Source organism: Mesoplodon bidens, assembly GCF_964165515.1.
Source record: "Mesoplodon bidens genome assembly, chromosome: 20".
In the NCBI taxonomy this organism is placed as follows: Eukaryota; Metazoa; Chordata; class Mammalia; order Artiodactyla; family Ziphiidae; genus Mesoplodon; species Mesoplodon bidens.
Window position 1 is genome coordinate 8,734,644 of NC_138181.1, and position 25,476 is coordinate 8,760,119.

A 25,476-nucleotide genomic window follows, 5' to 3' on the forward strand; every position below is an offset into this window, starting at 1 on the left:
CCTGTTCGCTATTTGACCGTAAGGTCTGTGAGAGTAGAAACCGGGACTGTCTCTTCGCACGTGTAGACGGCGCCCAGCGCTGCTTAGCCCTTCAGAGACGCCGGTTGAACATCTGTTAAGAGAGAGGGATGGCTGCCTGGATGGGGGCAGGTGATGGGTGCAGGGAAGGAAGGAAAGGAAGGAGGGAGGGAGGGAGGGATCGAGACAGGAGGAGGAACGGAGACGGGTCTCAATGAGACAGCTGCCATTTGCGTTTTAAGAATAGGTTATTTGAGAAAACATAAGGTGATTCAGTTACAACACGCAAACTGAAGACTTTACGCCTTGAGAACTTACTGGCTGGGAGTCTTTCTGTAGCAGCCGTCGTCCCCCAGAAAACAGCATTTTGGAAGCGGAGGCCGTAGCATGTGAGCAGCTCAGCGTTTCGTTTTCAGTTCAGCCTGGTTCCTGTCCCGGGTCCACGGCAGATCGGCAGGGGACGTGCCTCATCCCAGGCTCCTGCCCATCCCTTTGTACCTGCCCTGCCTGTGACTGTGGCTGGGACTCCCGTGCGGCTGAATCACCTTCCACCCCAGCTCTTCCTTTCCTGACATCTCACTTCCATTCACCTCAGGCCTCCTGACAAGGGTTGGTGGCCGCTTGAGACATTGCAGGCGGGGTTCTTGATGAGTTTACAGTTCTGCAAATGTACTTGATTTGCACACGTTTGCACTTGACAGTAGGAACCTGTGAGATAGTCTGTACTGATCCTGACTTCTGTAGCTCACATCAAGGCTTAGACCTAATTTTCCTTTTATCGTGGGTGGGTCACAGACTCATACCAATGTACAAGAGTGTCTTACATGGTCATCAGAAATTAGCCCATGTTTGAATTATTTAAGCAACACCTACATGCCAGTTTTGCGTCAGGGAGTTCCGGTTCCTATTTTTGCTTCAAAATCCTCTGTAGATCTAAACCCTCAAACTCTGTATGTTTCCTCTGTAAACTCTAAATTTCGAATATTCTCCCAGGTGTGACTTTGCCTAAAACACGTGCAGTACTGTTCTCGCTGAAATATTAGATTTCGGAAGTGTTGTACCAGAAGCCTAAGGTTGTAAAAAGATGTTTTCTTAGACAAGGAACCCACAGTTCTTTTCACTTTTTAATAGTTGAAGGTGAAATGCTCCACCTCGTGAAAGGATTCTGAAAGTCATAGCACGTGGTCCTGTATTTCCTTGCTTTATATATTTCAACAGAGCAAACCCGGATCGTGTCACGGAGTACCATAAAATCTAGTAGTAATGCCGTGGTGCTGAAGTCATTTGACTTTCTCAGGGCATCCTCAGAGGGTCAGGCCTCAAAATATTTGTTGAAAGTGGATTTTGGGGCCAATGTCGATGTAGCTAGAATAGTGAGTGCTCCGGGTCAGGGCTTTAGTCCCAGAAGCTGGCCTCACCAACAGCCCTTCTCTGTCCCCACATCTGCCACCACCTCATGTGATCCCAGCACATTAACGTGTCTGCTGGTCACCATCGTGGGCCCTTTGCCACAGCACTCGTGTAGGAGGAGGTTCAGCCCAGGCCAGCCCTGGGTCTGGAGGTGCACACAGACCGCGGCAGGGACAGGGCTTTCCCAGAACTGACTTGTGTCATTTTGCCTGTGCTGCCTGCAGATGCCCCTGGAGTCCTGACCTGCCCCCTTATCTCCTTACCCCGCAGGAGGACCCCGTTCCCAACGGCCTCCGGGCGCTTCCCGTGTTCTATGCCGCTACCATCGCGATCAATGTGTTTTCCATCATGTACACAGGAGCCCCAGGTAAGAGTCCTCGGAAGGTCACGGCCAGCAGGTGGTGTCAGAGTCCAGCGGCCGTGGTGGATTTGTTGGCCAACAGTCAGAAGCACTACTCAGGATCCTTACTCATTAGGGAGCAGTGAAAAGAGTAGGAGATGCCTTTACTTGTTCTAAATACTCAAGAGAGGTGTGAAATACACAGGCAACAGACTAAAGGTTAAAAAAAGAAAACTGCAATCCGCCTTCTGCCTCCAATTGCCGGTGCTGAGTCACAGAACATGATCGGACAGCCTGAGCCTCCCTGAGTTGGGGGGGCCCCCGGAGGCAGGGGGGAGCTCGCATAAGCAGTAGGTCACCACCTCGGGACAGTCCGGGGCGGGGCTGTCACGTGGTCTACAACACAAACATCTAACCCCCCCAGAACTCGTCAGACCAGTGAGTACAGGGACTAGAGCCCTTCTGTTCTGGTTCTGCGTTTCAGATACTGGAACCAGTGATGACTTTCTTTTCAGAATTGCTCCTTTTCTTCCCACTCCGATGTCTTTTGTTCTTTCTTTTCAAGGGTTTGGGGTTTGGGGTGGAGCAGGGTTAAAAGTTCCTTTCTTTTACGTTTTCAGTGGGTAAAGAAGAACTTACGTACAGTACTGTCATTTGCATAACATTCCCGTGCGGAGGAGGTGGTGAACCGTTCTCACTCACCATTTCCATGCGTATCTTGGTAGAGAGGGTCCCCCATTCCCCTCTGTGAGATGTGCCTCTTACAGCTAGATCCTGAACATGTCCATTGCTGTGGGATGTCCAGAGTCAGCAGAGACGTTTGTGTGCGTCGTTTTCCTTCTTGTAAGTGTCCTTTAAGGATTAAGATTCAGTTACGGGCCATATCTGATAAAAACCTCCCTCTCTCTGTTCAAAAGATAAAGTTTCTGCTAAATGGTGTGTCGTATTACAGTTGAAAGCGCCCTCTTCCCAAAGGGGGGAAATCCTTATTAATTTCTCCAGCCGGGTTTTCTCGGGTTGTATAGCCATACCTAATTCTATGTTTGTGTACTACACTCTTTGTGAATGATTCTGAACGCTGTGTAACCTTCTACTTTGGCATCTTCTCAGCGCTCAAAGCACTGCTCTTACAGCTTGAATGCTCGCGGTCCGGGCTTTCAGACTTTGGGTGAAGGGAGGGAGCGTGAGGCACCACAGCGGCTCTAAGTTATCTGAAAAGCACAAGGCTGAACGTCACGGTGAGCTGGAGGGAGATGAAACCCTAGCCTCAGATGACAGTGGCCTGCTGGCCCTTCGGGCTTGATCCTTCACGGAATATGAAGTGTGTTTGTCACAGACTGTTTTCATGATCCGTAACAAAACAACAGAGGCAGAGAAAAAGCAGTTGCATACCATGAAGTTGAAGTTCACCCCACCCCGAGTCTGTGAATCTCACGAAGTTTCCACGTGGTGCTGGGCGGGTCCCGGAGCGCCAGGTGGGAAGTCAGCTGTAGCAGACAGATGTCTTGTCCACCGGAGCCCGTGTTCTTAGTTCTGTGCAGGCTCTCAGAGCCCAGAGTAACGGAACAAAAAGCCTACCGGCCGTCAATAGCCAGACACCTCCCGGGCTAGTGATTTAAGAGATTAAACAAATGAAGGCCGGGGTGCGAGTCCTGGAAGTGGGAACTGGTGTAAATGACGACCATTTAGTTCTGTTTCTGCATTTTTTTTTCCTAGCCTCTCTTCTTCTCGCTCCCTGGTTCTCGGTCTGAATGTCAGGAGACCACAACTGTATGATTTTTATTAAAATTTGACTTTTCCCATACTTACCTATTTTTCCTATCACTTCTTTTTCTTTTTCGCATCTTTAGCTGCAGTTTTATTGCAAATTTGCTAGAAGAATCAGATCACTAAGAGAGTAAATTCTAGAGAAAATGAAACTAGATAACGGACGGATGAGGCAACTAAGGGTAATATAAATACATCATAGAGAAGTTGTGAAAAATAAATAATAAATAAACGCTTTTACTGAGCTGAGTTCTACAGGAATTAATCCTTTGCGTCCTCTGAACTCCACTGGGAAACTGGTAATATTGCTAACGCCCCCTGACAGGTGGGCAGCAGGCACAGTGATGCTGACTGAGTGCCCAAGGTCATATAACTAGTCAGGTGCAGAAGCAGACTTTAAGTGGGCAGCCTGGTCCCGAGCCCCAGTTATAGGACGTTCTTCTGACACACGATGGTGCAGGGCTAAGACACGCAGTATCTAGTGCCTGTTAATGATGATCAGAATACACTCAGTCAGAAAAGGACTTTGCTAATGTCTTGGCTCCTGGGGAGTGCTTATGGGATATTCAATAGGTGAGTCTAAATCCTATTTTTATGTAAACATCTAAGGTTAAAACTAGACATTAATTCCATCCTATGGTCATCTGTGGCTGTGGCGTCATAGGTGGGGATAGGGCTGGGCTGGGAAGAATCACTTCCCCAGTGACTCGGCCCTCCGCCTCTTTCAGAATTTGCCTGCGTTTCTGCCTGTTGGAATTTATTCTTCCTAGTCCTTTTCTTCCTTAGAACGCTTCCATTCAACACAGAGGCCCCAGAGATAAAAAGAAAGAATGAAAAGTTTGCTCACAAAAAGGAGTGGCAGCGTTCACCTTACCCCGTGTCAACTCTCAGAGATTCTGATAAGTCGCATTTTTCTAGATGGACGTGAATTCAGTGGGGACCCGTGGGCTGTTGAGTTACAGGGTTCTGGTTTGACTTCCTCTGTTCCTCCTAAGTCATTTTGAAGTTGTTTATATCTTGAGCCTAGTTTGATTTGTTTTACTTTGCGTTTGACATGACTTTTCTCAGAAGTCATCCTTCAGAAACTGAGTTGCACTTTAAAAAAAATTGTCTTTGCATTTTTGTCCTTTAAAAAATAATTTGCAAGCAGCAAAAATAACGTGAGGAAAATAAAGTACTCACTTGGGTTGGGTTAGATAGAAGCCTGAAGTTTATTTTTAAGGAAAGTCTTCGGCTGTACAGGACCTGTTTTTTGTTCAGCATTTAAAGAACAAACGCTGAGGTTCATGGCACACGGCTTTGAGGCGTCAGAGCAGATCAGCTAACGAAGCTTTCTAAGTCGAAGTGTGGTCCCTAGACCGGCAGCGTCAGCATCACATGGACACTGGTCAAAAATGCAGATTCTCAGGCTCAGCCCTCGACCCGATGAACCAGAAATGCAGCCCAGCAGTCTGTGTTTACCAGGGAGACCCTGGGTGATCGGCTGCGTGTGCATTTAGAGGACCCCTGCCCTAGCCACCTCTTTATCATAACCTCTTACCGTAAACGCTGTTGGCTTATCACGGTTCTCATGTAAGGGGTGCTCTTCTAAAGCTCTAGCTAGCAACCTTTGCTCACTCCTTACTAGCAGATGAATTCTCAGACTTAACCAGGCCTGGTTTCTGGCTTCCCCAGAGTGGTCTGCACCTGAGATGGGGCTGCCTCCCCCTCCTCCTCCATCTTCTCTTCCTCCTCCTCCCCCCTCTCCCCTCCCTCCTCCATCTCCTCCTCCTCCCCCTCCCCCTTCTCCTCTCTCCCCTCCCCCTTGGCCTCCCTCCCCTCCCCTTCTCCTCCATCTCCTCCTCCTCCAGTGGCAGCTCTTCTGGTCCAGCCCCCGCAAGGAAACCAGAGCATCAGCCACCTCTCAGGTCCCCACTGACTTGGGAGAAGGAGCTTTGTTCCCAGAGGACCTCTGTGTTCCGTGTTAGCTGTAGAGAATGTTCCGGGCTGTAGAGAAGCTGGACGTTGGAGCTGCAGTGACTCCCAGCCCAGGGCCCTGGGTGGGGAAGGCCCAGGCTGAGAAGCGTCTCCAGTATCACTGAGAGCTTGATTCAGAACAGAGTGATTTCAACTCACTTCCTTCTCAGAATTATTATAAATGAACCCTGGTTTGAGAAAGCTGGTACCATATGCACAAAAGAAAAATCCCAACTATAGGACAAATTAGGAAATAGCATTTTTGAATTTCAAAACAATGCTTCATTTTCTTAAAGTTGCCCCAGGATTCCTTTCACATAGGGAGCTCCTCTAATGCTTGAACGTGTTGATCTGAAACAAAACAAAAACTAGAAACTTCATTTATCAGGGAAGGGAGGACTAGTAAAAAGTGATTCTACAAATGAGGCAGACGTGTGTCTGTGTGTGGGTGTTACTGTGGAAAGATGTCCATAATATATTGTTATGTGAGAAATAAAGGCACAGAATATATATGCAGTGTGATTTACATCTATTAAATTTAAGGAAAAGAAAAAACATTCTCACAAACACTCTGCACCATATGTGTATGTCTAGAAAGTGCCTGAAAAGATACACACCAAATAGTTAACAGTGTTACTCTGGGAAGTGGGGTCAAGAAGGACGGACAACGAGGGATTTTCACACTTGTACGTGATACGGTTTTATACAGCTGACATTTTTTTTTTTTTTTTTTTTTTTTTGGCGGTGGGCTGGCCGCTCACTGCCGTGGCCTCTCCCGTTGCGGAGCACAGGCTCCGGACGCGCAGGCTCAGCGGCCATGGCTCACGGGCCCAGCCGCTCCGCGGCATGTGGGATCCTCCCGGACCGGGGCACGAACCCGTGTCCCCTGCATCGGCAGGCGGACTCTCAACCGCGGCGCCACCAGGGAAGCCCCCAGCTGACATTTTTTTAATTTTTAATTTTTATTTTGTATTGAAGTCTAGTTGATTTACAACGGTATGCTAGCTTCAGGTGTACAGCAAAGTGACTCCGTTATACATATATATATATATATTCTTTTTCAGATTCTTTTGCCATATATGTTATTACAGAGTACTGAGTAGAGTTCCCTGTGCTATAGAGAGGTCCTTGATGATTATCTATGGCTGATATTTTTATAACCATATATTATTTATAAAATTAAGCCCGAGAGAGAGAGAGAGAGAAGAGAGGGTGCAGGAGAGGCTGATGAGTAGTATAAGGGAAGTACTATGGGCTAAAAAAGCCTTACTCGTTTTATAGAAGCTTAATTTATTTTATTAGATTCTAAACTTGATGGTTATATATGAAAACCAAGAGATGTAGCAAAGTAATAATGACTCCAGAAGACTGTGTTTCTGAAAAGTTCTCTGCTTTTCCCCATGTCACTTGGATATCCTGATCTTCGGGGGATCTGGGAGAGAGTTGCAAGGATGCTTGTGGTCAGAGCTAAATCACTATTCATCGTATCTTTGCTGTTCAGAAAATGAAAGAGCTTGAGATGAAAGGCCATTTAGGGGCTGGAGTGAGGCCTGGGCTTGCGAGCGCCCAGTGTGGGCTCCTGGCAGCCGCTCTTGGCCGCGGGGACCGGAGCAATTCAAGCCGAGTCCTGCTTTGCCTTCCGCGGGGTGATGGCGCCGGGCGTCAGTGCCCTCTGGCGCGTTGTGACCGGAAAACAATTTGAGATCCTCGCAGGAAGGCTGATCAGTGCGAAGTATTTTTGTCAAAACTTTTGTTGTGAAAAGGTCAACCTTGAATTTTCAGAAGAAAAAAAGTTCTCCCCTGGAGGTACGTTGATTCAAAGGCTTTTCCGTGCTGGACTCTTGCATTTAATTGTTCTTTTATCCATGAAAGTTGATTTTATGTATTTAGTACAGTTTAGAGCTGCGTCCCGTAACTGTCAGTCTGCATTTCTTATATGCAGGCTTTAAAAGTAAATGCTGGGCTTCCCTGGTGGCGCAGTGGTTGGGAGTCCGCCTGCCGATGCAGGGGACATGGGTTCGTGCCCCGGTCCGGGAGGATCCCACATGCCGCGGAGCGGCTGGGCCCGTGAGCCATGGCCGCTGAGTCTGCGCGTCCGGAGCCTGTGCTCCGCAACGGGAGAGGCCACAACAGTGAGAGACCCGCGTACCGCAAAAAAAAAAAAAAAGTAAAAGTAAATGCTGGTGCACTCTTTTTTTTTTCAAGTGTACAGTTTCAGGTGTCAGTTTTATACACACACACACACACACACACACACACACATATATTCTTTTTCAGGTTCTTTTACTGTAAGATTTAACCTTATAGCTTATTTCAAAATACTGAGTATAGTTCCCTGTGCTATACAGTAGATCCTTATTTATATATTGTAGTGTGTATTTGTTAATCCCCAAACTGCTAATTTACCCCCCCACTTTCCCCTTTGTAACCATAAGTTTGTTTTCTGTGCCTGTGAGTCTGTTTCTGTTTTGTATGTACGTTAATCCTGTGCACTTCTGATGCTCTGTTAATTTACTAAGTTGGTATAATAATTTGGTAAGACCCAAATCCTGTCCCCGTTCTGTTCCTCTCTCCTCTTTTTTTTTTTTTTTCCAGTATGCGGGCCTCTCACTGTTGTGGCCTCTCCCATTGCAGAGCGCAGGCTCAGCGGCCATGGCTCACGGGCCCAGCCGCTCCGCGGCATGTGGGATCTTCCCAGACCGGGGCACGAACCCACGTCCCCTGCATCGGCAGGCGGACTCCCAACCACCGCACCACCAGGGAAGCCCCTTCCCTCTTACTCCCCACTGATGACTGCCCCCGCTTTCCTGGTTCCTTTGCTGTGCTTCGCACGCTTGGTTTTATCGTCTGTCTCCCACCCCTTCCACCCTCAGTGATGTGTGGAGCCCCTGACCTCCCGTCCAGTTCTTGTGGCTCAGAGGGTGACTTCGGACCTTCTTGGCCACTTCCCAGGCCAAACCGATGGCGAAGGTGGTTGTGATGGTAAAGGTTCAAGGGTCGGGTGACATTGTGGCTTATTGTCTAAGAGAAGCATCAGCAGTCGTGTAGCCGGCCTCAGTTGCTCCCTTTCGGATGTGGGTCCTGACACCCTCCAGAACTCATGTGACCTCCGCGGAGAGCGTGGAGACGGGCCCGGGAGGCGCCATGTAGAGCTGCCCTGCCCCGCCTTGTTGTGCGCTCTGCTCGGCAGGGAAGGAAGCAAACATGGCCTGGGAGCAAAAGTATTCACTCGTTTAAATATTCCCATATCCAGCTCCCAAACTGCATCTCCTCCCCAGGGTACCCAGAGCTCGCCTGTCTTAGATCAAGTTAACGCAGTGAAGCCAGAAGTAGCCCAAGTAACAATTTTGTCATCAACAGAACCAGGAACCACCAAGGAAACCGTGAAACCTCTTCAAAAGCCAAGTATTTTTAAGCTGTAGTTGGTGTTGATGTTCGTTCATCAGTTTGATGTTGGTAATTAACAGTTAGCAAGAAACAGCTTTGGAGTGGTCTTTTACCACATGTATCAGACACTGGCATGAAGACAGAAAGCAGAAGCAGGAAGCCGTGGCCATGAGCGCGGCCAGTGAGGTCAGCCTGAGTGGTTCTACAAGCAGCTCCAAGCCTCGGATCCGAGGCCACAGCCGGGGCTGGAGCAGGGCTGCCAGGTGCCTCAGTACAGCCTCCATGGGGCCATGTGCTTTCTGGTGTAACCGGGCGTTTGAGGGTGGAGTGGCCTGACCGCTGAGTGCTGCCACCAGTGACCCCTCCACTGTACTAAGGCTGGGTGATCTTGGTTTTCTGTTTTTTATATTTATATATGTTAATCCTGACTCCCCGTTTAGAGTATTAACTACCTGTTCTCCCTCTTACCTTTACCAGAATGTCTAATAATACCTTACCTGAGTAACTAACTGTAAGTTGGTTTGTAGGTATAGAGTGGCTAACAGTGTAACTAACAAAGCCTGTATAATTAGAGATTTAAGAGCAGAGTTTTAAATAGTTCACTCCTTTCAAACTTTGAAAAAAAGTTTAACAATTTACAAAAGTGTGTGCCCGTCATAAATTTACAAAGTTAACAGTACAAAAGTATATGTAGTGAGAAGGGAGAGCGCCCTCCAATTTCTCGTCTCTCCCCAGGAGGAACCACTGAGTCTTCCCAGAACTTTTTCTGTCTATTCACACATATGGTAGGAGTGTATGTGTGGGGTTGTTTTCTCTTCTAAACATAAATTGGGTCATGCTACACACACCATGATCCAGATGGCCTTTCTTACTTAACTAGATCGCGGCCTCTTTCCTTATGAGTACGTTTAGATCGACCTCATTTTTACACTCTGCACCACACTGACTTCACGTTTCCATGGAATGATGCGTGTATCAGTCGTCTTGAAAATTCTTCCCATTACAAATAATGCTGTAGTGAGTGCTCCTGTGCCTGTATCTTTGTGCCTGTGCAAGGGTGCACCTGTGAGCGTGTGTGAGTCACGCCTGTGCGGCCGGGAGAGCTGGGCTCTGGGGCCCACAGGGCTAGGAAGCCCGATGCTTCTCCACCCTCCATACTTTCACTGGCTGATGGAATGGCCGCTTCGTGTGCTGGACTGGATAGTAATGAAAAGTTTTTCTGTGTTGTAATTCCATGAGTTGACACTTCAAAGAAGAGTTGAGTTTGAAAGTCAGTGTCCTTTTAAAAAACTTTCCTATCTAAGTTTTTATTTTATTTTAACAGTAGAAAGGGTTGATTTATGCATATGGAGGCCTTCACAGAAAAGACATGAACACGCAAAGAAGCAGTTAGACTTTGGGACTTATATACCATTTTGACAAAGGGTGATAAATTATGGAAAGTGACTAGGAAATACAGGGAGGAAACAGAATAGAACGGTTATTTTAGCAAGGTCTGTTTGTGCAGACTTATCTTGGTATTGGTGCCTTGTTTCCAGCGGTGAGGGTCACTTTGCTCTTCCTGGAACAAGGAAGGCACGTTTCTCACAAGAAATTTACGCCCTGCTTTCAGGCACTTACGAAGGGGGCAGCAGACTCTTCCTGTGTCTGCTGTTTCTCAGTTTAATCTGATGTTAAAAAAGGTTTGTGTGTGTGGTCCGAGCGTCATGTCCATTTAAAGCCGGGCTGCTGACTATTGAGAAACCAAAGAGGCAGCTGCCAGCCTTGCTGTGCCCGCTGCAGCCCAGGGCTTCGCGCTGCCCGGGGGCGGGGGCGGGGGAACCAGGAGGGAAGACGGACCGTTTGTTACCCCTGTTTGTCCACTCAGGAATTTAGATATTGAGATAATACTGTAAACTTAATATGCCGTCTGTGCCAAGTTGGTCGATTTTTAATAATTAGGTTACTTACTGATTTAACCACATATTTGCAAAGCTGTGTGTCTTAAACACACAGCTTTGTACCCCTGAAAGCCTAGCACATCTTTTTTGGTTGAGAGTTTTCTTAGACACGGAATCCAGGTGATTCGTTTCAGGTTTGGGGAATGGCAGGTATGTGGACGTGATGCCCAACGTTTGAGAAGTATCCCCTTTATCCCCAGTGCTGGGCCTGGTCCTTCCCATGTGGGCGATCGTGCTCATCTCCTTCGGGGTCGCGCTGCTGTTCGCCCTCTTCGTGTGGCTCTTTGTGTGTCCGTGGATGCGGAGAAAGATAGCAGGTAAGGGCTTTGCTGTTCTCCTGATCTGCAAGAGTGCTCTTGACTGCTGAGCCCTCGCTGTCATCCACGTGATCCTGACTGACAGAGGGAACACACACCGAGGTCAGGCCAGTCCTTGGCTGATGGCTCCTGACGGCTTTCTGGCTCAAACTTTTCCTTGGTAACTTGGGACCCAGGTGAGAGTGAGGTCCTAGTTGCCATGGCTAATGGAAGGTAACTGCCCGATGAGAAACATTAGATTATACAGATCAACACCACAGTCAGACAGCACTTCCCTCCCTCAAGAATGGCTAAGGGTAGAAAGACTAGATTACAAGTGTGATAACTGGAATTCTCATATATTTATGGTGAAATAAAAACTGGTACAGCCATGGGGGAAGTTAGTTGAGCAGTTTCCTGTAAGGTTAAGCAAACATTTAACATGTGGCCCATTAATTCCACTCTTAGGTATTTATCCAAGAGAAATAAAAAGACTTGTACACAAATTGGTCAGTCATACTAGGCAAAAAATGGAAACAACCCACATGCTCATTAACAAGCGAATGGATAACCAAATTATGGTCTATTCATACAATAGAAGATGAATTAGCAGTGAAGAGGAGAAGTACCAGGAGAAGCCAGACACAAAGGAGTGCATACTGCATGATTCCAGGGAACGGTAATCCACAGCGGTAGAAAGCACTGGTTGCTGGAAACCGACTGCAAAGGGGCACAAGGGACAAGAGGGAACTTTAGGGACAGGAGGGGACTTTGCAGGGACAGGAGGAGAACTCTGTAGGGACAGGAGGGAGCTTTGCAGGGACAGGAGAGAACTCTGTAGGGACAGGAGGGAGCTTTGTAGGGACAGGAGGGAGGTTTGCAGGGACAGGAGGGAAGTTTAGGGACAGGAGGGGAACGCTGTAGGGACAGGAGAGAACTCTGTAGGGACAGAAGGGAGCTTTGTAAGGACAGGAGGGAACGTTGCAGGGACAGGAGGGAACTTTGTAGGGACTGGAGGGAACTTTCCAGGGACAGGAGGGAACTTTAGGGACAGGAGAGGACTTTGCAGGGACAGGAGGGAACTTTGTAGGGACTGGAGGGAACTTTCCAGGGACAGGAGGGAACTTTAGGGACAGGATGGAGCTTTGCAGGGACAGGAGGGAACTTTAGGGACAGGAGGCACTTTGCAGGACTCTGTTAATTGGGGAGTAGTTACAGGCTGTAGTCATTTGTCACAGGTCATCTACCTGTACATTTAAAATGTATAAATTTCACTGTACGGAAATTATACCTCAATGAAAGCAATTAAAAAAAAAAAAAGAAGGGCCTCCCTGGTGGCGCAGTGGTTGAGAGTCCGCCTGCCGATGCAGGGGATACGGGTTCGTGCCCCGGTCTGGGAGGATCCCATATGCCGCGGAGCGGCTGGGCCCGTGAGCCATGGCCGCTGGGCCTGCGCATCCGGAGCCTGTGCTCCGCAACGGGAGAGGCCACAACAGTGAGAGGCCCGCATACCGCAAAAAGAAAAAAAAAAAAAAAAAGAAGAAGACAACTGCGGCTCAGAAAATTGCAGGAGGTATTTTCCTGTCAGTGGCAACATGATTGAATTCCAAGTCTGGAGGCCACACAGAGCCTTTTACAGGGCTCTTAAAAGAAAAGAAGTATTTACTTTTGGCCTCAGAGTGTACCTTACAATCGCACGTTCATACGGATATATCTGAATTTGAGAAACCCATATTTCAAAGAAGAACAAAACAAATGAGGAGACATACCATGCTCATGAACACAAAGACTCAATACCGGAAAGATGTCAGTTCGTCTCAAATCAATCTATACATTTAACACAATTTAAATAAAAATCCCAGCAGGATATTTTGTAGATTTAGACAAGTCACCTTAAAAATTTATATGGAAAGGGAAAGGAAATGGAATAGCCAAAGCAATTTTGGAAAAGAGTAAATTTGAAAGACCTGTACTGCTTGGCCTTAAGAGCCACTATAAAGCTACAGGAAAGTGTGGAATTGGTGAAGAGAGACACCTAGATTAACAGAACAGAGTAGAGTCCAGAAACAGAGCCACAAATATATATGGTCAAATGATTTTTGACAAAATACAAAGTCAGTTCAATGGAGGAAGAATAGTCCTTACAATAAATGGTATTGGAACAGCTGGATATTGAATGCCAAAAAGAGAACCTTGACCTAAGCCTTACACCTTGTAAAAATTAACTCAAGATGCATCATAGATAAAAATGTAAAATAGAAAACTATAAAACTTTTAGGACAAAAAAGGGAAAACTTTTGAGACCATTGGTAAAGCAAAGCGTTTTTAGATATGATATCAAAAACAGTTCATAAAAGAAGTTGGTAAATCACACTTCATCAAAGTTAGAAACTATTGCTCTGTGAGAAACACTATTAAGAGAATTTAAAAAGACAAGTTACGGCCTTCCCTGGTGGCGCAGTGGTTGAGAGTCCGCCTGCCGATGCAGGAGATCACAGGTTCGTGCCCCGGTCCAGGAAGATCCCACGTGCCGCAGAGCAGCTAGGCCCGTGAGCCATGGCCGCTGAGCCTGCGCGTCCGGAGTCTGAGCTCGCAATGGGAGAGGCCACAACAGTGAGAGCCCCACGTACCACAAAAAAAAAAAAAGACAAGTTACAGACTGAGCAGCAGCTGGAATGCTCGTGTACTCCTGGTGGGAATGCAAAATGGTGCAGCCTCTCAGGAAAGCAGTTTGGTGGTTTCTTATAAGGTTAAATATACACTTACCCACTCCTAGGTATTTACCCTAGAGAAATGCAAATTTAAATTCACACAAAAGCCTGGATATGAATGTTTATGGCAGCTTTATTTGCCATCACCAAAAACTAGAAACAGCATGGATTATCCACAGAACGAATAAGCAAGCACATATTTATGTAAATATTTATATAAATATTTACATATTTATGTAAATAAATACATCCATGTATTAGAACACTACTTGGCAGTGAAGAAGAGTGAGCTACTGAAACCCGCAACAACTTGGATGAACCTCAGACACATTAATCATGCCAGGTCAGAGAAGCCAGCCTCAAAAGCTCATGTCTTATGGTTCCATTTATATGACGTGTGGAAAAGACAAAACTGTAGGGACAGAGAGCAGATCAGTGGTTGTCACAGGCTAGGGATGGGCAGAGGGGCTGCCTGCCAGGGGGGCTTTAGGGGCTGATGGAACCCTTCCCTATCCTGATTGTGGATTGTCTGTAGGAATGTAGACATTTGTTAGACTCAAGATTCTACACACACAGACAGAGCCAATTTACTGCATGTAAATTTAAAAACTAATAATAAAAAAAAAACATACAACTTGAAACTAAGTGGTGAAGCCACATTGATGACAGATTGATAACCAGCTGCTGCTTCTTCTCCTGTGTAGCCGTTCCCACTCTAGGCTGAGAAGGAGCCCCCCTTAAACATCCTGCTTGGCTGACTTAACCCCATGGGAAGTGATAAACGATACTTAAATGCTCTGATGTGTAAAGGCTTTTTCTAATAGCTGAACCTTAATGTGAAATGGACCATAAAATCTTTTCTTCCACATTTAGGCTATAATGTTACAGCAGGAAACTGACATCACTACCCATACTGGCTTTCCAGGAGATTTTTTGGTCAATGCCCTGTATTTTGACATTTCATTATATACGTATCTTTTTCTATTAATTTAAGTACAGACTGTGGTTAAAGGCGTGGACAGAGAGTAAACCGACTGCATTTTGCTACCTATGTGACCTTCAGCAAATGACTTAATCTCTCTGGGCCTCAGTTTGCTGTTTATAAAGGAGAGAAAATAATAATACCTGTTTCATGTGTTAACAGGTTTTTTGGGGAATTCCCTGGTGGTCCAGTGGTTAGGACTCCGCACTTCCACTGCAGGGGGGCACGGGTTCGATCCCTGGTTGGGGAACTGAGATACCACAAGCCACGCAGTGCGGCCACAAAAACAAAAAAAAAGGTGTTTTTAAAAAATTGTTATTATAATCTTTACAAATATTATCTTTTCTCATCTAGATTGTAAGCAACTTGAGGTCAGAGATCTGTATGCACACTTTTTTTGTTCCTTGCAGTACGTAATAAATTTAGTTTAAAAAAAATCTATCTTGTATCTGACTATCTAGGTAAGTATAGAAATAGAGGTGATGCTGAGTGTGTTCAGAGGAACGGAGAATGTCTCCATTTCAGCTGCGTAGGTAAGAGCTTAGACATCGCTCGGGTGAGGGAGCAAGGTCATAAACCACCAGCACCACACACCAGATTTGATTAAAAAGAATGCTCTCCAGCTTCAAACTGTTTTTTAAAAATCCCTGGTTTCTTTTGAAAGTAAAGGATTTTTAAAAGTAAGTAGAATATCTCTGTTCCTTTTTTTTTTTTTTTTTTTTTTGCGGTACGAAGGCCTCTCACTGTTGTGGCCTCTCCCATTGCGGAGCACAGGATCCGGACGGGCAGGCTCAGTGGCCATGGCTCACGGGCCCAGCCGCTCTACAGCATGTGGGATCTTCCCGGACCAGGGCAAGAACCCGTGTCCCCTGCATCGGTAGGCGGACTCTCAACCACTGCGCCACCAGGGAAGCCCTCTCTGTTCCTTTTGAGGAAAATGATTTATTTGTTTGCTAAGATTTGGTGACCTGAAGAAATCTGAGAGCAGTCATTTATTGAACAGAAGAAAACCAAGCAGACTATAACAGTATCTTTGAAGACAAAGAGGATAAACATTTCAGGGATTCTGAGGTTAGTTTAAGAAAACAGAAGGCCAGTCTAGATGGTTGTAGAACTTACAGATTGTTTACCTTGGGAATCAGTCTAATCCTGCTTTTTTGTTGGTCTTGGATGAGATAACTCAGGCCTAAGCCTCCATCTTTCCCTCCATAGCTGAGTTTTCTAGCCTGTGTTTCCCAGATGATTGAACTCTCCAGTTTATTTTGTCTAACTTTTTTCTTCATTCCCAAAGTAAGTACGTAAGTAACAAGATAAATATTTATTTTTATATTCATTTGTCAGTAACAAGAATTCTCTGACAAAATTTTCAGTTATGATTCTATTTTCTTTAGGCAAATTACAAAAAGAAAGTGCTTTATCGCGAGTCTCTGATGAAAGCCTCAACAAAATTCAGGAAGCGGAGTCCCCAGTGTTTAAAGAGCTACCGGGTGCCAGGGCTCATGACGACAGCACCGTCCCCCTCACCGGGTCGGCCGCGGAGCCGTCCGGGCCCTCAGAAAGCACGACAGGGGGACACCACCCCCGCGTACCGTACGGTAAGACCCCTGGGGGCTGGGGTGGCGCTGGGCCTGCTGGCCTGCGTGTGGCACTGAGGCTCCAGTGCACACAAGTGTCCCCCAGGTTCTGCTTTGAGAAAACCCAGGCGCTAAAGAGGCCTCAGGGACCAGGCAGTTTCAGAGCAGGCTTACTCGTGTCCTGTGATTTTCCTCCAAGAGCCATTTACCTACAGTCTCCCAGTGGCGCCCAGACCCGCCCCGTACCACCCCTCTGAGTGCCTCACCTGCATCTTCCACGTGCAGTCACCTAGCTGCTGGAGATCGGAAGGTCGGTTTATCCAGCTTAATACGAACGCCTTCCTCCTGGAAGACGCAGGGCGCAAGCTGACATTGGAACGGGAGGGGGTCCCGCTGGAGAATCACAGAAACCATCAGGACCATGTTGGGGGGGTGGGTCCTTTGTCCCACAGCATCTGTGGACAGTGATGGGCAGGCACCAGCGTCTGCCTGGCCCGCCTCCCTGCAGGGGCACTGGCACCGATTTCCAGGCTGCGTTTGGGACTTCGCCAAAGAAGGCAAACGAACTCTGCCCTTTGATCTGACAGATCCGCCTCTGGCTGCCCAGACCGGCCTTTTTTTTTCTTGTTTTTCTGTCGTACGCGGGCCTCTCACTGCTGTGGCCTCTCCCGTTGCGGAGCACAGGCTCCGGACGCGCAGGCTCAGCGGCCATGGCTCGCGGGCTCAGCCGCTCCGCGGCACGCGGGATCCTCCTCGACCGGGGCACGAACCCGTGTCCCCTGCATCGGCAGGCGGACTCTCAACCACTGCGCCACCAAACCCTGGCCTTTTTTTTTTAAATTGAAGTAGAGTTGATTGACAATGTTGTGTTAATTTCTGCTCTACAGCAAAGTGACTCAGTTCATATATATACATCCTTTTTAAAAAATATTCTTTCCCATTATGGTTTATCACAGGATATTGAATATTGTTCTCTGTGCTATACAGTAGGACCTTGTTGTTCATCCATTCTCTCTATTGTAGATTACATCTGCTCATCCCAACCTCCCACTCCATCCCTCCCCCAGCCCCTCCCCCTTGGCAACCGCCAGTCTGTTCTCTATGTCTGTGATTCTGTTTCTGTTTCATAGATGAGTCCATTTGTGTCATATTTTTAAGGAGCACCTACAGCGTGTATCTCACAGGGTTCTGGGTTGGGTCCCTCTTGTATGAAGTTTTTTGTAAAATGAGCTCCTTACAGGGAATCCTCCTTTTACTGGTTCCTAGAAAAGGAAGAGAGTGCTACCGCGATTTCTGGAAGACACATTTAAAGAGGCCGTAACATCATTTTTTAACTACCATATTATTAGTTTTACTTACCCTTTGTTGTATGTTTCCAAGTTTCCCTTGTTATTTGAACCATACTGCAGGGCCTTCAGAGTCAAGTTAGAAAATGGAGCACGTGGGAAAAAGCAAAAGCACCCGCCACCCCGCCTTCCCCAGATGACCTCGGCTCTCAGTCTGTCCCCTTGTCCCCCTGCAGGGCGGGCGCTGTCCATGACGCACGGCGCCAAGTCGCCCGTGTCTAACGGGACCTTCGGCTTCGACGGCCCGGCGCGCGGCGACGGCCACGTGTACCACACGGTGCACAAGGACTCGGGGCTCTACAAGGACCTGCTGCACCGCATCCGCGATGAGCGGCCGGCGCCGGACGGGGCCCCGCGGCTGCTGCGGCGCAACAACAGCTACACGTGCTACACGGCGGCCATCTGCGGGCTGCCCGGCCTGGCCACGCGCCGCGGCGAAGTGCCCGCGCCCGAGGACAGCGAGAAGCTGGTGGCCGACGCCGTGGCCTACTCCCGCCGGCGGCTGCGCTATGACAGCTACTCCAGCTACTGCAACGCCGTGGCCGAGGCCGAGATCGAGGCCGAGGAGGGCGGCGTGGAGGTGCGCCTGGCCACCCCGCTGGCCGAGCCCGAGCCGCCACGTGACGACGTGGTGGACGACGAGAAGGAGGAGAAGGACTCGGCCGAGGTCCACCTGCTCTTCCACTTCCTGCAGGTCCTCACCGCCTGCTTCGGCTCCTTCGCGCACGGCGGCAACGACGTGAGGTCAGTGCCCAGGGCGCGCAGGCGGGGTGGGGCGGGGCCGGGGGGGAGGCGCACGGCAGACACACGGCCACCCTGGAACCTCGCGGCTCTGCGCTGCCCGGGTCCACCGACATGGGCTTTTCCCCCACGAGTGTAGCACCCGCATCTTCACTGCACGGATCTTTAGATGAACTAGGTGTGGGGGAAGGTTTGTGTTGGGTCGGAGAGCACAACAGGCGGAATCAGAAGCCGTGGGCTTTCAGCCCTGACTCTGCCCGCCCTGTTCCAGCTTCCTGCCCTGCCTGAGTCATTCATCAGCTCCTTTTGGTTTTGAGTCAGAGGGAGCAGTACCCGGATTTCCGCCGAGTTGTTCAAGGGTCACCTGTGAATAAGTAGCTCCTGTGGTGTGCCAGACGGTGACACGCGTTAAAGGGAAGAGAAGAGTAGAAAGGGGGGTGGGACCCCTGGGGGGCTGCCGTGTTGGACGGCTGCTCGGGTCAGGAGGGCTCGCTGAGTGGCACCTGCAGGGGCTGAGGGCACAGCCGTGTGCTCGTCTGTAGGAGAACGTTCCAGAAGAGGGAACAGCAGGTGCGAGGGCCCGAGGCAGGACATGCCTGGGGGGGGGTGGGTGTTCCGGGAAGAGCCACAAGCAAGAGCGTGGAGCCGCTCAGGTCGGCGGATCGTGGAACCCCCGAATGTGTAGTCTCTACCCCGCTCTCGCTGGCTGGGCAGCTCCGAACCAGTCACTGAATTTCCCAAAGCCTCAGTGTCCCAATCTGTGAAGTGGGAGTAAAGCTAGTACCAACCACATGGGATTTCTGTGAAGATTAAGTGAGATGCTTTATATAACAAGCTCAAGACAGTGCTCTCCCATAATCAGTATCCCTACATTTTCACTCTTACTATTATTATAGTTATCACACAGGCTAATGTTTCTGTCCAAATCAGGAAAACATGCCACTGTTGCTTTTTTGTTTTTGCTCAGTTATATGACTGTTTTACACTGTCTACCCACGTGCAACAGCGTTTCTGTTCTTTTTAAAAGAAGTCTTTGTTCCAGAGAAGAGGCCTGGACATCTTATGTTCTGCTCAGTGTCGTCTAGGGGTCGCCATGTTACTTAATTGGGGGCACCATGTTCTGTCTCCTCTTAATAATTTTTTTTCTGCCCTCCCCCACCAGCCCACTTCCTCCTCTTTATCCACAAATTCTTTATTGAAAGCCTGGTACTGTCAAAGTGTTATGAATTGGGTCCCTGTCCTTTAGGAGTTTAAATTCCAGTTAAGGAGACAAGAAAGACATACACGTAGAAAAGTAACAGAACACCCCAAAACAGCATTTAAAGGCCAGAGGAAGGGCTTCCCTGGTGACGCAGTGGTTGAGAGTCCGCCTGCCGATGCAGGGGACACGGGTTCGTGCCCCGGTCCGGGAGGATCCCACATGCCATGGAGCGGCTGGGCCCGTGAGCCATTGCCGCTGAGCCTGCGCGTCTGGAGCCTGTGCTCCGCAACGGGGAGAGGCCACAACAGTGGGAGGCCCGCGTACAGCAAAAAAAAAAAAAAAAAAAGGCCAGAGGAAAAGTCTAGGCGGTAGCTGCTATAGGTGACCAGAGTTTAGAGCAACTGTTCGCAGTTTGGGGGCTGCTTTTGAGACTTCTGAGCAGGGATATGGTCTGATGAAAGCAAGGTTTTAGAAATAATAGTGTGATGTGAAGAGGGGGCTTCTGTTCATTCCGGAAGAAGTTATCAAGTCCGTACCAGGGCTCGGAGCTGAACCCCTTGTGACTTACCGTAACCCTCCACAGAGCAGTCCTTTGCAGTCCTAAGTGGTATCCTTCAAAGACAGGGAATCTGAAGCTCAGAAATGTGACTTTCTTGCCCAGAGTCACACAGCTGGAGAGAAGCGGACTTGGGAACTGGCTCTCTGTGACTCAGTCTGCAGAGTGGAGGGTGGGCTGAGAGCTACAGAGGCTGTTGAAAGCCCATCGGGAGCCTGGAAGTTGTCACTCCACCCTAACAACAGGAGAAGACCGAATGGACTGAAAAATCAACAACTCTTCTTGGATCCGGAAAGGACAGGAGGATACAGGACAAACCACTGCCCCCAAGATTGGAGGGACAGACAGATGCAGGGAGTCCTGGAAGAGTGACTCGGGAGTGGAAGCTGCCATGGGAACCAGGGAAACCGGGACTGGAATGATGGACCCTGGAGGCTCAGGGGGGACAAGTAGAGAGTTAGAGGCTCCAGGGGACCCATGGTAGGGGGACCCCATGATATTGTGAGTTTTACATCCAAGAGCTGTACCAGGTCCTCACAGTGAGTATCAGGGAAGAGAAATCCCCTCCTGCTCCTGTCGGGGGAGGGAAAGCATTTGACAGAAGAGAGCAACTGTGTGCTTAACCAGGCCTGCTCCCAGGGGAAACCAGGTCACCGGAGCTCAGCCTGCAGGGGGATTACCACAGCCTAACTGACCTGGGGAGGGGAAATACACTCCAGACTTCCCTCACCTTCCACTTGGGCGAAGAGAAGCACCCACCTCCAGCCATCCTGTCCCACTTACAGGGGAAGCAGAACTGAGAAACACTTGGGAAGTTCACAGTCCAGAGGGACAGGCTCACTGAGAGACCGAGACCTCATCAAAGGACTACCGAAGGCTTCTCCATCCCCAGACCTACCACCACATCACTAAAGGCCTATTTACAGCAGTTCCTTCTACCCAGGAGATCATGTCGGGTTATCAAGAAGAATTTACAAGGCATACCAAGAGGCAAAACACACAATTTGAAGAGACGGAGCAAAATTCAGAACCAGACACGGCTGGGATGTCGGAATTATCAGACGAGGAATTTCAAACAGCTACGATTCATATGCTGAGGTCTCTAATGGATAAAGTAGGCATCCATTAGATGAGCAAGGTAAGCAGAGAGAAGGAAATCCTAAGAAAGAACCAAAAACAATACTGGAGATCAAAAACACCGTAACAGGGCTTCCCTGGTGGCGCAGTGGTTGAGAGTCCGCCTGCCGATGCAGGGGACATGGGTTCGTGCCCCGGTCCGGGAAGATCCCACGTGCCGTGGAGCGGCTGGGCCCGTGAGCCATGGCCGCTGAGCCTGCGCGTCCGGAACCTGTGCTCCGCAACGGGAGAGGCCACCGCAGTGAGAGGCCCGCGTACCGCAATAAAAAAAAAAAAAAAAAGACAGAGATTGTCAGAGTGGATAAAAAAATAAGACCCAACTCTATGTTGTCTACAAGAAACCCACTTTAAATATAAAGATGCATATAGGTTAAAAGTAAATGGAAGGAGGGAAATATAGCATGCTAACACTAATAAAAAGAAAGTAGGAATAACTGTATTAATTTCAGACAGAGCAGACATGTACAGATCCAGCAAGCAAAGTAAGGACATAGCCGAGCTCAACAAATCATCAGTCCACTGCAAATAACATATCTGTAGACTACTTCTTCCAAAAACAGCAGACTTTACATTCTTCTCAAGCTCACATGGATCATTCATCAAGATAGGCCACGTTCTGGGCCATAAAACACACCTTAGCACATTTAAAAGCGTAGAACTAATACAGTGTGTGCTCTCAGACTACAGTGGAATTAAACTAGAAATCAATAACAGAAAGATAACTGCAAAATCCCAAAGTATGTGGAGATTAAACAACACACTTCTGGGTTTCCCTGGTGGCACAGTGGTTGAGAATCTGCGCGCCGATGCAGGGGACATGGGTTCGTGCCCTGGTCCAGGAAGATCCCACATGCCGCGGAGTGGCTAGGCCCGTGAGCCATGGCCACTGAGCCTGCGCGTCCGGAGCCTGTGCTCCGCAACAGGAGAGGCCACAACAGTGAGAGGCCCGCGTACCGCAAAAAAAAAAAACAACAAAAAAACCCACACTTCTAAATAACACTTGGATCAAAGAAGGAATATCAAGAGGAATTTTAAAATATTTGAACTAAATGAAAATGAAAGTACATCAAAATTTGTGGGAAGCAGCAAAAACAGTGCTTAGAAGAAAATTGAATTGAATTGCTGCACGCAGAGTTTCTCTAGTTGTGGTGAGCGGGGGCTACTACCGTTGTGGTGCACGAGCTTCTCATTATGGTGGCTTCTCTTGTTGCGGAGCATGGGCTCTAGGCATGCGGGCTTCAGTAGTTGCAGCACGCAGGCTTCAGTAGTTGTGGCTCGTGGGCTCTAGAGTGCAGGCTCAGGAGTTGTGGTGCGTGGGCTTAGTTGCTCCGTCGCATGTGGGATCTTCCCGGACCAGGGATCGAACCCGTGTCCCCTGCATTGGCAGGCGGATCAACAAACTCTTAGCAAATTGAATCCAACAATGTCTAAAGAGAATTATCCAGCATGACCAAGTGAGCTTTCTCTGAGGTATGCAAGCCTGGTTCAAATCGCATTGAATTCATATATTAGGAAAGAAGGAAGATATAAAATCAGTAAATAAATAATAATAATAATAATAAAATCAATCTAAGTTTCCAGCCTAGAAAAATAGGAAAAGAAGAGCAAATTAAATCCAAGGTAAGCAGAAGTAAAGAAATAATAAGAATTAGAGCAGAAATAAATGAAATTGAAGTCAGGAAACTAATAGAGAAAATCAATGAAACAAAAAGCTGGTTCTTTGAAAATATTAATGAAGTTGATAAGCTTCTAGCCAGGCTAACTCAGAGAAAAAGAGAGAACACAAATTACTAATATCAGAAAGGGAAGAGGGACATCACTATAGATCCTATGGACGTTAAAAGGATAATACTACAAAATACTATAAAAGCAATACTATGAATAACCGATTTGATAACCTAGGTGAAATGGACCAATTCCTTGAAAGACAGAACTGCCCAAACTCACACAAGAAGAAATAGACTATCTGATAGGCCTATATCTATTAAGGAAATTGAATCAATAATTAATACCCTTTCAAAACAGAAAGCACCAGGCCCAGATAGGTTCACTGATGAATTCTGCCAAATATCTAAGGAAGAAATTATACTTGTCTACAAATTTCTTTCAGAGGATAGAAGCAAAAGGAATACTTCCTAACTCATTCTGTAAGGCCAGCATTACCCTAGTACCAAAACCAGTGAAAGACATTATAAGAAAACTATAGACCTGTATTTCTTATGAACTTTGCTGAAGAAAAAACTCAACAAACTATTAGGAAATTGAATCCAACAATGTATAAAGAGAATTATCCAGCATGACCAAGTGAGCTTTCTCTGAGGTATGCAAGACTGCTTCAACATTCGAAAATTAGTTAATGTAATCCATCATGTCAATAGGCTAAAAAGGAAAAGTCACATGATCATATCAATAGATGCAGAAGAAAGCATTTAACAAAATCCAATACCTATTCGTGATAAAAACTCTCAGTAAACTAGGAATAGAAGGGGAACTCCTCAACTTGATAAAAAATACAAAAAAACTACAGGTAATATCATACTTAATGGTGAGAAACTCAAAGCTTTTCCACTAAGATCAGGAACAAGGCATAGATGTCCCCTTTCAGCACTGCTTTTCAAACTGTGCTGAAAGTTCTAGCTAATGCACTAGGACAAGAAAGGGAAATAAACGTATACAGATTAGGAAAGAAGAAATAAAACTGTCTTTGTTTGAAGATGACATGACCATCTATGTAGAAAATCTGAAAGAGCTGACCAAAAAAAAAAACCTCCTGGAACTAATAAGCAATTATAGCAAGGACGCAGGATACAGGTTAATATACAAAAATCAATCACTTCCTACGTATTAGCAGAGAACAGGTGGAGTTTGAAATTAAAAAACAGTGTACCATGTACACTGGCACCTTGAAATACTTAGGGATAAATCTAACAAAATGTGTACAGGATCTATATGCGGAAAACTGTAAAACTGATGGATGAAATCAAAGACTGAAATAAATGGAGAGGTTGTCCATGTTCAAGGATAAGAAGACTCAATATTGCCAAGATGTCAGTTCTTCACCTCTTGATCTATAGATTCAATGCAATCCCAATCAAAACCTCAGAAAGTTATTTTATGGATATTGATAAACTGATTCTAAAGTTTATATGGAGAGGCAAAAAACCCAGAATAGCCAACGCAAAATTGAAGGAGAACAAACTTGAAGGACTGATACTACCCGACTTCACGCTTGCTAGTAAAGCCGCAGTAACAAGACAGTATGGTACTGGTGAAAGAATAGACAGATAAATCAATAAATCAGAATAGAGAGCCCAGAAATAGACCCACATAAATATGACAGTCAACTGATCTGACAATACCAAGTGCTGGCAAGGATGTGAAGCAACAGGAACTCTCGTTCATTTCTGGTGAGAATACAAAACGGTACAGCTGCTTTGGAAGACAATGGGACAGTTCCTTACAAACCTAAGCATACTCTTATTATACCATCCAGTAGTCGTGCTCCTTGGTATTTATCCTAATAAGCTTATATCCACACAAAAACCTGTACCTGGATGTTTATAGCAGCTTCACGCAAAATTGCCAAAACATAGAAGCAACCAAGATGTCCTTCAATAGGTGGATGGATAAAAACTGGTGCATTTACACAATGCTATTCAGCACTAAAAAGAAATGAGTTATCAAGTCATGAAATTACAGGCAGGAACCTTAAATGCATATTACTGAATGGAAGAAGCCAATATGAAAAGCTGCATACTGTATGGTTCCAACTATATGACTTTCTGGGAAAGGCAAAACTATGGAGACAGAAGATCAGGGGTTGGGGTGGGAAGGAGGGATGAATGCGTACAGCACAGGGGATTTTTAGGGCAGTGAAAGTTCTCTGTATGATACCCTGATGATGGATACATGTCATTTATTATCCATTTGTCTAAACCCATAGAATGTACAACACCAAGAGTGAACGCTACTGTAAACTATGGGCTTCAGATGATTCTGATGTGTCAGTATGGGCTCATCGGCTGTAATACATGTTCCACTCTGGTGGGGATGTTGATGATGGGGAGGCTATGCATGTGTGGACCAGAGGGTATATGGGAAACCGCTGTACCTT

General features: G+C 47.2%; 1 protein-coding gene across 9 annotated transcripts in view; it reads left to right on the forward strand.

Moving 5' to 3' along the window:
- Positions 1–25,476, forward strand: part of SLC20A2 (solute carrier family 20 member 2) — a 107,363-nt gene that overhangs the window by 66,019 nt on the left and 15,868 nt on the right. For all 9 annotated transcript variants that reach the window (XM_081221031.1, XM_081221035.1, XM_081221036.1 and 6 more), the window contains 4 exons: positions 1,699–1,795; positions 11,019–11,135; positions 16,199–16,402; positions 17,904–18,471. In XM_081221031.1, coding sequence (XP_081077157.1) covers positions 1,699–1,795; positions 11,019–11,135; positions 16,199–16,402; positions 17,904–18,471 — 986 coding nt within the window. The remainder of the gene's footprint in view (positions 1–1,698; positions 1,796–11,018; positions 11,136–16,198; positions 16,403–17,903; positions 18,472–25,476) is intronic.